The sequence below is a fragment of the Mastigoproctus giganteus genome, chromosome 13, assembly GCF_048544385.1.
Source record: "Mastigoproctus giganteus isolate SK-2022 chromosome 13, ASM4854438v1, whole genome shotgun sequence".
Lineage (NCBI taxonomy): Eukaryota > Metazoa > Arthropoda > Arachnida > Uropygi > Thelyphonidae > Mastigoproctus > Mastigoproctus giganteus.
Window position 1 is genome coordinate 37,046,353 of NC_143587.1, and position 17,408 is coordinate 37,063,760.

Genomic DNA, 17,408 nt, shown 5'->3' on the forward strand with positions numbered 1-17,408 from the left:
TAGGTTTTACTGATTAATTGACAATATTATATTATATACTATATTATAGTATACTATACTATAGTATACTATACTATACTATACTAGCTCTATCTAGTTCGGGATATAACGTTGTGTCGTATAACTTCCAAATCTCGCTGTCTCAATTAACTTCCAAATCTCGCTGTCTCAATTAACTTCCAAATCTCGCTGTCTCAATTCAGAATAAACTAAGGATCCTGACTAGATACACTAAGTGGCCAATTTAACGATGCACCCACCTAATGAGCAGGCCTCGCCTCCTTTATCCCTCAAAAAAGTCTGAATTCCTCCTGGCATGGACTCAACAAGGTGTCGAAAGTGTGCCACAGTCCAATAACCAAAAGTCGAGAAAGGTTATTGAACCTGTCTCGATTTGCCCGAGACACTGACGTACGTGTAAACCTCCAAGAAGGTTGAAGTTTGCTGCTCACTACCACGCCAACATCAACGTCACTTAAATCATTCGTCTTTGCCCATTCTCGCTCTGAATTGCCCACGTGTACGACCCTAAGTATCTGTCCGACTGCTTTAGATTGCATGGTACGAGCAAGTGATGCTCTTAGTGAGGGAACTGCATTTGATGAAAAAGGGTAGGATAACCTAATATAGTGGCCACTCGATGAATCTATTTTAGAACAGTTTCATCCAATACATCCTTGTTAACTTGATACAATTAAGGTCCCCATCCCAAGAACTGTCTCAATGCAAAGACAGAATTGTTAAAGAATGCGATAGATTCCTTCAAGTTGCATTCATTACAACTAGCGGACAAAATTCTTCAACTCGTATAAAATATATCCACATTATTACCACGAAACCTCGTTTCTGGTCCAATACAATTTGGGTGAAACAGTTCTTTGAGTGTAGGCTACCAACGATGCACGTGACAAACCTAAACGTAGCCTTGGTTCGTTAAGTGCATCGCTAATGTCGTATATCATTAGTAAAAATAAGATATTTTATTTAAGGAACCCTTTGTTTGTTGTAAGGTTCCATATTGTCTGTAAGTTGTAAGTGTTCTGTGGTCGATTTTCTCGTTGGATGAAAAACCAGAGTTTTCGGAGGCAAAAACCATGCTACTCTCGCCTGAAATTGACTACCTCAGCCGCGTTGTGAAAAAGACACATAAAAATTCCTCATGTCATCGACGGAACTCGAACTCGGGTCTTTTCCACCCGGTGTGGAGAGGACAGCGATTCTACAAACTGTGATACCCTCAAGGGCTGTTATTAATTACGTAAAAATATATTTCAATCTCTGGAACCATTGCCTTCTGTCTACTACTGGTGTGTATCCTTTGCAATAGTTGATTGCGGGTGTCCCACTCTTTCAGCTTTCTGAGGAATGGACATGTTTGTCTCAACCTACTCTTGGAGAGATCTAACTCCTTTTCTCGTTCCCTTCTATTCTATCTCTAGGCCATCAAATATTCACGCTTTTTATATCCTACTTTGAACTTTAGTTGTCCCAATATAAGGACATTGCAGTTTGCATATACACTGCCATATCAAAAGTTAGGGGACATCCCCTCTGATTTCAGGAAATTGTGTACAGTTAAAAAAATCAATTATTTTTGCCGATGAAGGTGATTAGTGGGTTCACCTTTTGTGCGTTTTACTCCTCGAGAATTAAACCTTCCCAAAGAGATCATTAGCAACGTGTTGAAGGAAGTCTAGAGGTGACATTGGGCCCAAGAAATGCATTCTGAACAATAGCATTTTAACAATTGTATATTCTCATTCAAGGAGCTACATACCCAGATAATTAGATGCGTGGAGATCTTTCTCAGTTAGAGAGGCAGCAACATGATGAACCTGTAACTTGGTCAAGTTAAATTATGGCATTAAAAGGAACAGGATCTGAAACGCCTCAGGGCCTGATAAATTGCCCATACAAGCATACATACACTCCGCCTAATAGTTTAGAATCACGTTTCATTTTTCTTAATTTTCGAAGTTTTTATTAAAAGAAGATCAACTTGTTTACAATTTTATTAAAAAAATTATGTATAAGATTAAAAAAAAAACAAAAAAACTGAAATAATGTTTTCAGGACAAATGAACAACAGGACGACTGCGGGTAACAACGGAAGCACAAAATAAGACCATAGCACTGAATTCTAAACGTAATCGAAGACTTACTGCACCTAAAATCCGAGCTGAGTTCAATGGGAACAGAGAAACTGCAGTGTCTACAGAGAAACCCTTGGTGTAAAACTTTGTCTTAAACAAGCAGGACTTCATGGTTGAAAATCCTTATTAAAACCTGAAAATCGAAATGATTGGTCGAAAATCAAAATGAAAATGAAAGATATGATAGAGCCCTCAACATTGGTCAATTGAAGAGTGGAAACCGTACTGTGAATGAATAAATCCAAATTTGAAAATTGTGAATCCAAGTGTAGGGTTTATGTGAGATGATTAACTGAAATAAAAAATGCTGTCAGGTGTTTAGTGCCTACAGTCATGCAACGTGGTGATTCCATCATGATCTTGGGTTGCTTCTATTTTCCTGGAGTGGGTAACATTGTCATAATTGAAGCAATTTTAAGAACAGAAGACTATAAAAACATAATGCGATATTCTCTGGACTTCAACTTTGTCGAAGAAATTTTATATTACAACAGGGCGATGACCCGAAGCACAGCTCTGAGGTGTGCACGGACTTTCTAGCAACTAATCAACAGGATGGGATATTACCGATTATGGTGTGGCCACCCGAGTCGCCTGACTTAAAATCAATAGAGCTTTTATGGGATCATCTAAATCATCAAATCCGTGAAGTCTGCCCATCTTCACAAAATTATTGGGGAATCTTTCAGATCACTTGGAATAATGTTAGTCAAGACAATATTATAAAATTAACCGCCACTATTATGAAATGAAAAAAAAATTAACGAAAACTGTTGTCATACGCTGTGATTCCAAACTTTTAAGTGGGGGTGGACACTGAGTAGCCTCTTTATAATGTTCGTCTACCCTCTTCATGAAATAGAGAGCGCCTTCATTAACAGTATCTTGTATTCGTACCGTGCAATATAAAACATGCAGAGTTGCTGTATGTGTGCAATTCAGAGTAAGAATGGACAAGACGAAAGATTTAAGAGACTTTTAACATCTCTTGATAGTCAGTGCCAAACATGCCATTATGATTATCTTGGAAACTGCAAACCTGCTGTGGTTCTCATTAAAACTGCGCCTTGGATGTATCGAGATTGGTCGAATAACCAAATGACATAGAACCAAATGGGTTCCTGTAGTCAGAAACAGCTCGTTGATGAGTGAAGCCAACAGAGACTGACAAGACTTGTGCAATACAAATAGAAAGGTTACAGTCATGAAAATAATAATTCAGTGTAATAGTGGTAACCAGAGAGGCATTTCAGAATGCAAAACTTGTACTTTTCCTCGGATGGAATAGCGCACCCGACGACCCAATCGAGTTCCACTTCTATCAGCAGAACTGAAGGTGCAGTTACAGTGGGCTCGGGATTGGACAGTGAATGATTGAAAAAGCGTTGTCTCTTTCGACAAATCGCAGCTCACGCTGATAAAGAGGACCCGAATAAACTCTGTGAGACCATGGACCCATCCTGCCATGTATCAACAATCCAGATTGGCAGTGGGATTGGATTGCAATTTTTATATAAGGCATCTAAATAGTCACTTAAAGACAAGTTTATCTAGAGTTATTTGCAGAAGCCAGAAATTTGTAATCTAAAGGCAATATATATTAAGGTAAACTCTTTAACAGAACACATTGCCTTATGCATAAAGTAAATATTAAAAGAACCTGGTGTTACTTCTGGATATAGAGGAAGCTTTTGCCCGTGTATAGTTTGATGCAACTTTAATTCTGTACGTAATAGGGTACTTTGCTGTCGGAAGTTTACGGGATTATTTATGTAGCAAACACTTTCTCTTAAATGGTCACTGCTCTAGACCAGTAGTTTTGGCTAAGGGATTTAACACTGCTTAGGCTGCGCTCTTCTCCATAGCAGTCTAGCCCCTTTTTGACACACTAAATAGCATGCAACCAATCAGAAGTGTTCCTCTGCCATCACGCCACAGTATGATAAATGGGTAGCACTAGGATGATTTGTCGACAACATTGCGCAATGTTGGTTCAGCTCAAGGCCAGTTTTTCTCTGTTCAGGCATTTTGGACTATGTTAAATTTTGAGGAGGTATAAACAGGAAACCAAGTTGATATTGTATGGAGGAATCAGATCCTACCATAAATCAGGCAAACCGATTATATAATACAACTTTCACCATGCCTGGCTAACTCGGCTATAGCTCGGCTATAACTCGTCTTGAGCACCCAAAATATGTAAATATGTAAAATGTATACCAAAAAACTACCAAACTATTATATTTAGGCCACCCGAATAATTAAATTCATCTGCGTGCTGTGTCTGTTAATTGCGTGTGTTCTATGGTCGATTTGTCTGTTTGCTGGACGAAAAACCCAGTGCTATCTCCGCCTGTGACCGACTAACTCAGCACAGAGTGAAAAAAGCCATTGAAGTTCCTCGCGTCATCGACGGGATTCGAACACGGGCCTTTTCCACCCCGTGTGGGAGGACCGTTACGATACCACTGTGCTACGCGCGCAGACTGTAAAATGTATAAAAAAAAAAAAGCAGTAAAGTACAGCCATTATCAACCCACTGCAGGATGCAAGCCTCCTCGACAATTCATGTTGAGAGAAATGGACTATAATCTGCAACGCTGGTCCAGTGCGGGTTGGCAGATCGACCGTATTCAGGGGCTTGAACCCCGGTCTACTCAAAGAGCGTGTGCTACTGCACTCCCGCTCCTGACCACTCGACTACGGAGTGAATATATACAGTGCCTTTATACAAAAAAGAGCTTTTATTGAGTCATTTAATATTTTTCTGAAACCTTTTGCTTTTATGACGGCCTTCAATCTTCGTGGCATACTCTCAACCACCTTTTTATAAATGTCAGGTGATATGTTCCTCCATTCGGCCTTTAAGGCAACCACTAGTTCGGCCTTGTTCTTTGGGCGATCTCGACGTGCACGTACCCGACGATTTAATACATCCCAAAAATGCTCGATAGGGTTCGGATCAGTACTCTGGGCTGGCAAATCCAACTTTTCCTTATCCATGTCCTCAGACCACTCCGTTACGACCCAAGCAGTATGGCATGGCGCGTTGTCTTGCTGATACAGGTATGTATTGCCATAATGTTGGAAGTACATAATTGTCCAGGCTGTCATGGTATTGCACAGCATTCATGGTTTTGTGGATAACGACTAATAGGCCCAAGCCAAACCATGAAAGGAGTCCCATACCATGACACTGCCTCCACCAAACTTCGTTGTTGGGAGGATACAATCAGGAAGCAACTGTTCCCTGGCATTCGCCACACCAGGAATAGCCATCAGACTGGTAGAGTGCGAATCGTCTGTCCATGAGAATGTTTTCCACTGCTCTACAGTCCAGGATTCGCGCTCCTTACACGATTTTAATCGGCGTCTAGCATTCGTTGAGGTGATCAATTCTGTTGAACTGTTGAGGTAATTCTGTTGAATGTGTCATCTTGCATGCTCACATTTGTTATTATCTGTTCGAAGTCCAGTGTGCATATTTATATCAGGTTCTGTCACCTGTTGCATGCATAGGACCTGTTTTCCTATCAATGGAGGGTAGTGTCTAGATATTAATGGTAGGGCAGTGTGTATGTGAAAGGAAAATTACAAGCATAGCTACATACTTGTATGTATGTATGTAATTTTTTACATACACCGATATTAAAAAAATATATGAAAAAGTCAAATACAAAATACGTCTACCCATGAGTATATTGGCACATCTATTAGTATTAGTATATTCAATCCTCTGCAGTACAATAGAAGCCAGTACCAGTCATGGATTACAACTTAGAATTTTAACTCAGGATGGTGGTTGGATGCAACATCAGTAACCATCTTCACCTTAACTGCGACTTTTAACCTTTCCAAAATTCACTTCTGGGGATTTTATACAAAGATGGAAGACCATAGGTGATACTTCAAAAAAAAAAAAAAAAAAAAAACAGCTAAGTATGGCCTCACAAGCTCGCTGAACGTGTTCAACGAACCATTAGGCAGTTAGTTCCTTGCATCTGTAATCTATGGGAAAACATCATGGAGTAGATCGAAGAGGTCACATCGTCAATACCTCAATTATCCATAGGAACCTGTACATTCTTTGGTTGGTTAATTGGTTGTTATAGGGTTAAGATGCATTAACAACTTAGACAACATTGTGCTGTATATAATATGTGCGTAAATTGCGTGTTCTGTAGTTATTTTCTGTTTGCTGTACGAAAATCTGGAGTTCCCGGGAGAAAAAATCATGCTACCCTCGCATGAGACCGATTAAATCACCCACGTTGTGAAAAAGGTCCATTAAAATTCTTCCGTCATTGACTCGATTCCAACTTAGGTATTTTCCACCCGGTGTGGGCAGGATGGTGATAATACCAACTATACTACCCACGAGGGTGTACATCCTTTGTTCCAATTGTAGGGTAGCTGTACATCAGCTATCCTACCATTGCATAAGCTCGACAATACTAAATGACACTAGAGTGGTGTAGTTCTCTCCATTCATGGACTCCAGACCGGTGACAGAAAGTGCTAAGGAGGGTTGATTCTCACTATAGGGTGTTTCCTTCCGAGTGATGCATTTAGGTGTGGAGTCTGCCCGGATACACTTCCTGTCGGAGTGTATCGTCTCTACTCTGATGTTTGGTGGAGGAAGTCTAATAGTATGAGGATGTTTCATTGGTTCCGGTTTACAGATGCCATAGTTAATTACAGATGTTTTTGGAACTGCCAATGACTATCTTAATATTTTGGCAAACGTTTCTTTAAAGTCTAACAAAAATGCTTTAGGTTTAATTTTAAAAAGTTAATTTGCCATTCTACTGCATTCCAGCACTGGTTACATCTTGCTGGAAATGAAAACAGTTACTCTAAAATTTCCATGTATAGCCGTTTTTATAGACTATACGTTGTAACCTTCAATGGGAGTTTAAAAGAGCTATAAATGAGCACTTCTTTCGTGCATTTTCTGTGCAATAAATTTTTAAAATAAAAGTACAGGTAGATGTATATTTATGTCTCACTCCCACTCAGGTTAAATCCTTGAAGTAGATGTAGGGAAAATTTTACGTGAGAGAGCATGTACTATTTCACTTAAACCCTAGAAATGGGTATTATTAATAACAATAAATAAATATTAGTATTAACAACCCCAAGCATCTGCTCATAACGGGAAGTGTATTATGTCTGTTGAAGTATGGTCACCACCGATTTGCATATTGTGCGGGCTGAAGAATTCGGAATGATTCAAAGGATAAATACTATATTCTCATATGAGATCGACTAACTACAGCCTCTAATGAAGCAGACACTTCAGAAATTCCTCCAGTAGGCGACAGAAATCAAGCCAAAACAAGCAATAAACGACGATGCATCTTGCTGACTGAGAGAGAGAAAAAAAAAAGTCATATTACAGCTATCCAAGACCGAACTTATAAGCCCATGGATATTATGACCATGAATTGTGTTCTCTGGTCGATTTGCCTGTTTCGCTGGACGAAAACTCGAGTTTCCAGTTGAGAAAACCTTGTTGTCCACTCCTAAGAACGACTAACTTAACCACAGAGTGAAAAATGTCCATAAAAGTTTTTTGCGTCATTGACGGGATTCGAAATCGGACCTTTGCCACTCAATGTGGAGAGGTTGTTGCTGTCAGGTTTTAGGCCATGTTGCGCGGTATATAAAATGTCTATAAATTGCGTGTATTCTGTGTTCGATTTGCTGCTTGCTGGACGAAAATCCAGCGTTTCCGGTAGAAACAACCATTCTATCCTCGCCTAAGAACGACTAACAGCCATGTTGCGAAAAGACCCATAAAAATTCCTTGAGTCATTGTGATGAGATTCGAACTCAGGTCATTTTTACCCGGAGTGAAAGGACGGTGAATATACCAACTCTGCAACCTAGGAGGGCGCTGTGTATGCATTGCGCTAGAAGCTTTTAATTAGGTCAAATTCAAAATAGCTGCTGAGGCAAGCTCCGCCCACTCGGAGAAATTCTAGTTCAAAGGCGCCTGTGTAAAGTACAGCTACATACAGTATTTTTTATCCGTATTCTCAGTACTTAAATTCGCAACGATAATATTTGGAAACAAAAAATGATTGTTTTATAATCTATTCAACACATCGAAACATTACACGGCCAGTTCACACTGGTTCTGACATTCAGATGCAATGATTAATTATTATGTTTTCGAAACGGAGATTGGTAATAACCACCTCAACATTTAAAAAAAAAGAAGAACATTTTTTTTTTTTTTTTTGGAAGTTTGACAACTGGAACATTTAGAAATCTTAATTTAAAGAAGTAAAAAAAAAAAAGGAAGGGACAAACTTGCAGCTGGAACGATGCTTACTTATGGTAAATGTACTTCTTTATAGTACATTTACCATAAGTCAGATGCAACTGCTCACTTTACTTACAAACGATATTGTGTGCATTTTGTATGAACATGTTATCCTTTCTTTCACAGATTTCAAGATGGTTATTTCAGAAAAGTTAACTTCTCATTCTAATTATGAAGAAAGAGCGAAAGAATATACGCGTAAGAATAGATTTAATTTTCTGTATTATTTTTGAAACTAAAATACGAGTGGAAATTGGCGAATTGGGCTTCTTACCACACCCATTTCTATTACATCATCGGTTTCGCGTGCTCCAGGTGTCGTGTTTTTTAAAAATGGCGCTGTCAACTGATTTGTTAGGTGGGACTCTGTGTTGTGTTCGGAAATTTAAACCACGCAATATGGAAAGAATAGTTAGGTAAGGCAAATAATATGATATTTTATACTAATTTTGTAAGCAAGTGTAAGTATTTGTTTCCTTGATAAGTATAAATTTTATTTTTTGGTGAGATTTTTAAAGCCGATATATTTATAAGTCACGTAATGGGGCCATCTTATTGCGTCACTTTCTCAATAGAGGAAAACCTCGATATATTTTTAAGCTTGATAATTCTATATTTAATTAATTTAAATATTTAAGCCCAAAAAACTTTCTTTTAAAACTCTCATATCGTATTTTAATAATGACTGTACACTGTCTTAAGTACCTGACGCAGATGGATATCTATGCACTTTTCAAAGCACTAACACTGCGTAATTAGCAGTTCAATGTCATTTATGAATATAAATAAATTTCAAGATATAAATGCACATTATTATTGATAATAGGATTGGTATATATTTAATGTTATAAACTTGTCGGTACATTAACAGAAGGGCAACTAGATTTTTGAGGAGAATGAAGGGATCCTCTTACCTAGAGAGTAGTAGTGGCATGTGATGCAAGAAAGCAAGTGTATGAGCTTATGCAGCATCAGCCAAAAAAAAAAAAAAAAAAAAAAAATCACACCATTCCCTCCAAATGCCTGTCCAGTTCCTCCTTAAATTTATTCAACCTATCAACTTCCACAACGAAAAATGGAAGTTTGTTCCAGCAATTAACCACCTGCTGGCTAAAGGCAAATTTCCGCACATCTATTCTACATCTGTCCTTTCTTAATTTGAATTTATGCCCCCTTAGGTTCGTAATCTGAACAAGTGGAAGGATCCCATCAGAATTCAGCGTGCTCAACCCATTCAAGGCCTTATACACCTCAATCAGATCACCGCGCAGGTGCCTAGTCTCTAGCCACTGCAATTTGCAGAACTTAAGCCCCTCTTGGTAAGAGGATCCCTTCATTCCCCCTCACCAATCTTGTTGCCCTTCTCTGTACACGCTCAAGTAAATCTACATCCTTCCTAAAATGAGGCCTCCAGACCTGTACGCAGTACTCAAGGCGTGGCCTGACCATTGCCTTATACAGAGGGACAATCACCTCCTTCTCCCTGCTAGCAAAATTCCTATATATCATTGACAAAACCCCATGACCTGCCCTGGCAGCTTGTCTGCATTGCTCAGAAAACTTCATATCTGACTACACAATTACTCCCAGGTCTTTTTCATTTTCTACCACCTTAAGTGTAGTACCACACAGTTGGTACGTTTCTCTGGGGTTACTTCTTCCCATATGCAGTACTTTGCATTTGTGAAGGTTAAACTTCAGTTGCCACTTAGCCCATCTGCCCAAATTATCTAGATCCTGTTGCAGTAGCACACTGCCATTACTGTCATTAACAACCCTGCCAACCTTTGTATCATCTGCAAACTTCGACATTAAGCCTGATATACCTTCATCAATATCATTTATAAATATACAAAATAACAGTGGACCCAACACCGAACCCTGTGGGACTCCACTAATGTCATGCCCTTTGGCTTGCTTAAAGTACCTTGGTCTCTTCCCAAATATTGAAGGACAAAGCAACTTGGCATATTCCCATGATGGTAACAGGCAAAAGCCACAGATAATTTCTTATTTCAACTGGTTAATTTTTCATTTACAACAAATATGAAGTTTAAAATAATATATGCTTACTCAGCTCTAAATAGGTGTGCCAGTATCAGCCCAACCTTTCACACTTAAGATGATTCCTAATTGTAATCTGCATCCAAACTCTGTGTAATCCTCTGTAACTCATGCCTAATCAATGATAATCAATATATTAGATGTAACAGATATTTTTTATTTGCAGTCTTGCTGTGAACTTCCTGATTAAATTAACTATGTACTGTACCACAAATGATAACCACTATAATTAATTATATGTACCTTTTTGCTTGTCTTTTAACTCTTAAATGCTATACCTATAACTTTATTATTATATAGCTCTGTTGGAAACCTAAATCAGGAGTGACCCTCCTCTTTTCTCTTCGTGGTGTCTCAGGAAGACACTTATCCTGATACCCTCTGTATGTACTGAAATTAACTAATTGGCTGTAAACATGATCCCACTTGCAAATCTGGAGATTATAGGTGCAACTTTGAAGTGCTCAGTAGCAGAAGACTTCTCTTGAATAATTATAGAGGTGGTGTTTTGTGTATACAGAAATTCTTTGGAAAATTTTTCAAATTATATGGCTCATTTCAAGTTAAAACAAATCTGTAATTGAACTGCCATCAAGGTGTTTTAGAACTATGAAAAACCATACTGTAAATCTTTAAGAAAAAAAAGACTGTGTACCATCTGTATTCAACTAAAATTCTTTGGAAAAGCACTAATATTTTGAGCTATGCATTAAAAAAAAAAAATCTACCCACCACACGGCCAGATGTGATTTTCACGTGATCATCTGTTCATTCATGGGGTAGCCTGCATACTGCTCATTTTCAGGCATCAGTGAAGTTACAAGGTAGTGCACACACTCTAATTTTATTAAATATATCCTTATTTTATGTTGCATCCTTTATAATAATTATGAGGCTAAGTGCTCTGTTCCAAGTGTTTTAACCATTCTTGCTGAAAATATAACTGTCATTTTTGCATGTTCGGTTATTACTATATTTAATACATATAGTTTATACACATATATTAAACTTTAAAAATGCCTGTAGAACATTAATATGAAGAAGTACATTTATGAAAATAGAATCCCAGTAGCCTGAACTAGAACAAAATCCGGCCATATTCAATTATTTTATATGGAATAACGATTTCCAAGGTACAAGTTTTCTTTTTATGACATTATTTCCTGAATACGTTAATTTCCTAACTTCAGTGATACCTGTATTCACTTGTAGCAACACTTTCATTATTCGCATGTGATAGAGATGAAGATGATTCCCATGGCATGTCTGCCAGTGAGATAGGTTCACCTGAATATAGATGGTGTAAAGTGTGCCCATTGTAGTCTGTACTAATACTTGGGTCATTATGCATATTTTCACCATATTTCTTTCCCTCCCATAACTGAACATCATATGCTGTTGTGTTGCTCTTGTTGTTAACTTTGCTGTTTTATTGATCAGCAGAATTAAATATTGGCATCTATATATGTCACCTAACACTCCTCAAAAATCAGAAACACATCAGCAGTCCTTTGCATATTTATTATATCCCAGAAGTTGTTGTGCATAATGTTTGAGATCAGTTGCACACTACAGCAATGTATAACTAGTCAGTTATAGAGAAAATGCAGCTGCAGCCCATTCTGAATGAAAACGACAAACTTTATTGTGTATAGTCAGAATGGGTGCACAAGGCACAAATCCTCTCAAGCTGTAACTTGAAAACAAACCACAGAAATGATGTTGATGTTATCTAGCTCACCCATATTAATTGGACATCTGACTCAAATTGGTCTTCAGGGGTCTGTCCCCCACTCCTCAAAAAATGAATGCAATTAATCATTCTGAAATTCACATCCAAGAAAAATTAATGATATACAGTATCATTAGAAATATCTCTGAGAATTGTTGTAAGAGTGTTAACCAGGACTAAATAAATTTTTAATTATTAAATAATTAAAAATGTGGTGGTTTAAATTAAAAACAGTAGAGAAAGAGATCTGGGAGTTATTATTTCATTTTATAAATAAAATAAGATACTGAAAAGATTAAGATGCAGGCCTCTATAGCAAAATAGAGTTAGCATTAGTAATGGCAAATGATGCAAGAAAGCATGCTTATAATAAAGCATTAGGCAAAAAAAAAAAAAAAAAATTCCATGTCACCTGCCCATTCCCTCCAACTCCAATAATTTATCTAGTTCTTCCTTGAATTTATTCAAACTACCCACTTCCACACCAACAGATGGAAGTTTGTTCCAACAATCAACCACCTGCTGACTGAAGGCAAACCATTCTCCTCAATTTGAATTTATATCTCCTCGTGTAGACAGAGAAAAAGGGAAAATGCTATCAGCATTGAGCTTGCTCAATCTATTCAAAGCCTTAAACACCTCAGTCAGATAACCTTGCAGATGCCTAATGTCCAGATGTGGCAATTTGCTGACCATTCTTCTCAGTGAGACCACCAATCTCATTGCCCTTCTCTGCACCCATTCCCTGGTCTTGGTGCATTATAGCCTTAGTTGCTAATGCACCAATAAAATCCAAACCAAACCAAACCACCCATTCCAGCAAATCTACATCCTTCCAAAAATTAGGTCTCCAGACCTATATGCAGTACTCAAGATGTGGTACAATGAGATAATCACCTCCTTATCCTTTCTAGCAAAGGTTTTGTATATCATTGACAAAACCCCATGAACTATCCTGACAGGATGTGTACACTGCTCATATTATTTCACAATTATTCCCAGATCTTCATTTTCAGCTACCCTGAGTGTAGATTAATGTACACAGTTTGTACATTAATCTACCCATGTGTAGTACCTTGCATGTATCAATAGTTTGTCTCGATGTTAAACTTCAATTGCCATTTCTGAGCCCATCTGTCTAACTTTTCTAGATTTTGTTGCAGATCTACCACTCTACTAACCTTTGCGTCATTTGCAAACTTAGACATTAAGTCTGATATATCTTCATCAATCATTAATAAATATAGAAAACAATAGGCCCCGCAGAACCTTGGAGGGCTCCACTAAAACAGTTTATGCATTTCATTTACATGTAATGTTTTTAGGCGTAAATTTCTAATTCTTCTGTATTTGATTGATTTTTGATTTATACCTGGAAATTTGAACTTATATGAACCAACAATTTTAGTGCCCTTTATAACATTGGGTGAAATCTGTTTTGCAGCTAATAAAATCAAAGTTAAAATTAAATTTTATAGGTGCACTTTATAATTATTATATTTATGTTTAGCAATTTATTCTGACTGTAATTTCACAAGATTTTAATGGCTTCCTATAAACCATGTCTAAAATTGTGAAGTATGTGTCCTATTAAGTATAAATCTGTTTGGAAGCTAATAAAATATAATTATATAAAAAAAAATGAAAACATGGGGCAATGTTAGTCTCTTTACATTTATATATTTTTACAGTCTTTTTATATTTATATAAAAATATATTAAATAGTTTAACTGTAGTATAGTTCAAAAAGTAGGAAAATTATCACCAGGAATCTATCAGACCCCATCCTCTCTAATGTGTGTACGTACAATTTGCAACATTTCATTTTGTAAAAGCCAGTTTCTTGATTTATTTATCATTACTAAAATATAATTAAGTTATAATGAAATAGATTTTTATTTGTTCTTCTAATTTTTGTCATTCCTTGTCAGGTTTTATTGTGAAAAGTCATCTCCAGGTAGTAAATATGTAAAACCTCTTCATGGCATTAGACAGTATTTGGTACAAAAGTATTTGCGTGTTGTAACTGGATATGAAAAAGCTCTACAAACAAAATTTCCCAAAGTATTTCGTATTTATCAAGTATTTTCAGTAGGTAAGTATATTTTCCTATTAAGTATATATTCATTTTAATTATTTTTATGGAAAAATAATGGTAATTTTTGCCATAATTTTAAATAGACATTTTCATGAGAAATTCCCTGAGCATCATCCTGATAATACTGAGAATTCTGAACAGCAGACTGTACACAGTACCAAACAGTTGCCTACCTTTATTTTGGCTATAAATCTGATGCATTTGTATAGATGTTGTGCTTTAAATCTAAAGCACAACATCTAAACACAATATGGCTGAAAATTGAAGCATCTTGAGTACTATAAAATAAATCTTATCAGAACTGATGATAATGAATAAGCTTTATTAAAAATGTTATGGATAAAATAAAACAAGTAAAACTTTTAGAATAAAAGCACACAAAAATATTACAAAATCATTAAAAACAGTAATGATAAGGAGATTTAAGAAAAATTGATAAAGGAAGAAGAAAAGCAGAAGGGGTGGGGAGAAACAGAGAGAATAGGAATAAAAGAAAGGAAAAACATCTGTCAGATTCTGAGAAATCTGGATGATGTGTATTAGCTAAAGTATATGCATTCCTCCAACACTCATTATGTTGTAAAATAATTACTCCATAACAAGGATCACCAGGCCACCTACTTGAAATAGCAGTACAATATGATACATAATGGGGACACACAGCAGGCAGGTCTGAAGGAAAGTTCAACTGCCTTGTCTTTTGGCAGTTAATATGTTGATGGTCAAATGAATATAGCAGAGCCTTTACCCCAATAACTTCCATTAAACTAAGTTTTAACTGTAGTTTGATCCCTTTGATAACCAAATAAATCTTAAGAGCCTCCTTGAAAGGTACTGAAAATGCAGGGCATTATCAGGAATTTTGTTCTTCGGGAGCATTTTCATATCATTTGGGTACCACTAGCACTCTTTGTACCTATTGCTGCATTAAATAATGTAAATGTTATTCCTAATATTAAGAATGTAGTCACAAAACAGAAATTTTAATTATTTAAAGTTGGTATTAATATTCTATATTTAAGACTTCAGTTAGTACATCTTAATCTTCTTTGACTATCAGTGAAAGTGACTATATAATTTATATAATGCAATGCTATTTCCAAACTGCCTTCTGTGATAGGGTCTTTATCATTCTGCATGAGTTTTAGATATTAATATACACATGCCATTTTGGGTATTAATATACACATGCCATTTTGGGTATTAATATACACATGCCATTTTGGGTATTAATATACACACAGAATGTAAATTGGCCTCTGAATGGATATACAATCGTACTTGTAGAGATGATACTGACAAAACTATATAAACCGTAATACCATAAAACTGCTGCCCTCATGGGTAGCACACTGCATATAAGCACTATCCCCCTCCCCATGCCTGTGGAAATGACCTCGGTTCAAATTCCATATGATGCGAGCAATTTTATGGGCTTTTTCAAAACATGGCTCATTTGAACGGTCTTAGACAAGGATAGCATGGTTGTTTCCCCTGGAAATTCTAAATGGGAAGTCTTCAAGGAATTAATCTTGGAAGCTACTAGGCTTTTCATAATAACTAAGAAATACTGTTCAAGATTTAGACCTAAATGGATGTCAGATGAACTAATGAGGCTCGGCAGAGAAGAAAAATGCGTGGGATGTATATAAATTATCAGGTGACACAGAAGCGTATGGCAGATATCAGCTAGTCTGTAATCAAGTTACAAAGGAGGTTAGGCAAGCAAAGGCTGATTACAAGAAATCTTTGGCAAACGATGCGAAGAAAAAACAGACTTTTTTACTTATGTAAATTCTAGAACAAAGGGGATGAATCAAATTGGTCCACTTGATGTTGGCGGTTTGACTGTTGATGATCCTGCTCAGATAGCTGATAAACTGAATGAGTATTTTGCATCTACATTTGCACACGAGGAATTCTGTAAGGAAGGGGAGGACAGAAGTTTGCTAAACTCTAACAGGGAGCTAAATGATTTTGTAATAACAGAGAGCAAAGGGAGGAGAAATTGTTGAAGTTAAACATAAAAAAGGCACCTGGGGCAGATGGAATCTATCCAGTTATATTAAAGGAGGCAGCGAGGGAAAGAAGCACACCCTTAGCCATAATTATGAGAGCATCCTTAGATTCAGGGGAGGTCCCCATGAACTGGAGATGTGAAAATGTATCCCCAATTCACAAAGATGGTTCAAAGGGTGACACAAATAATTATAGACCTGTTAGTTTAATTTCTGTTCTGGGGAAAATAATGGAGTCACTAGTTAAAAAAGTGATGCAGGATCACCTAGACAAGACTGCAGTAATAGCTCAGATACAGCATGGGTTTGTTAAGGGGAGGTCTTGTCTGATCAATTTGATTGGATACTATGATGTGGAGGTGCCTCCATAGCCAGGTGGGCAGGAGCGGTAGTGTGTAGCACACGCTTCTTGATTAGACCGGGGTTCGAGCCCGTGACTACCAAATATGGAGGATGCGGAAAGGTCAGGAATGACCACCGCATATCCCCGGAGCAATATAGCCTTAGTTGCTAATGCTCCTAAAAACCAAATAACAACAACAACTATGATGTGGTCCCAAAGGAACTGGATGCAAAAAATAATTTTGATATCATATACTTGGATTTCAGGAAAGCCTTTGATACTATTGCACATGGAAGACCGCTGTACAAATTGGAGCAGTGTGACATTAAGGGCAAGTTGCTACAATGGATAAAGAGATGGTTGAGTGGGAGATGGCAGAGAGTAGTAATAAATGGACACTGCTCTACATGGAATAATGTTATTAGTGGAGTCCTCCAGGGTTTAGTGCTGGGCCTATTGTTGTTTTGTGTATTTATCAATGATATCGATGAAGGTATATCAGGTTTAATGTCCAAGTTTGCTGATGATAAAAAGGTTGGCAGGGTTGATAATGACTGTAAAGACTGTATGCTACTGCAACAGGATCTAGAAAAGTTAGGCAAATGGCCTGAGACATGGCAACTGAAGTTTAACATTGACAAATGCAAAGTACTGCATATGGATAGCAGT

The 17,408-nt window shown here is 37.1% G+C and overlaps 1 protein-coding gene across 1 annotated transcript in view; it reads left to right on the forward strand.

Annotated features, from left to right (window-relative positions):
* Positions 1-8,810: 8,810 nt before the first annotated feature.
* The window catches only part of LOC150075972 (LETM1 domain-containing protein 1), a 44,648-nt gene continuing 36,050 nt past the window's right edge, over positions 8,811-17,408 (forward strand). Inside the window, exons 1-2 of the mRNA XM_090387133.1 lie at positions 8,811-8,900; positions 14,212-14,375. Of these exons, the coding sequence (XP_090243259.1) occupies positions 8,818-8,900; positions 14,212-14,375 (247 nt within the window). The 5' untranslated portion in view covers positions 8,811-8,817. The remainder of the gene's footprint in view (positions 8,901-14,211; positions 14,376-17,408) is intronic.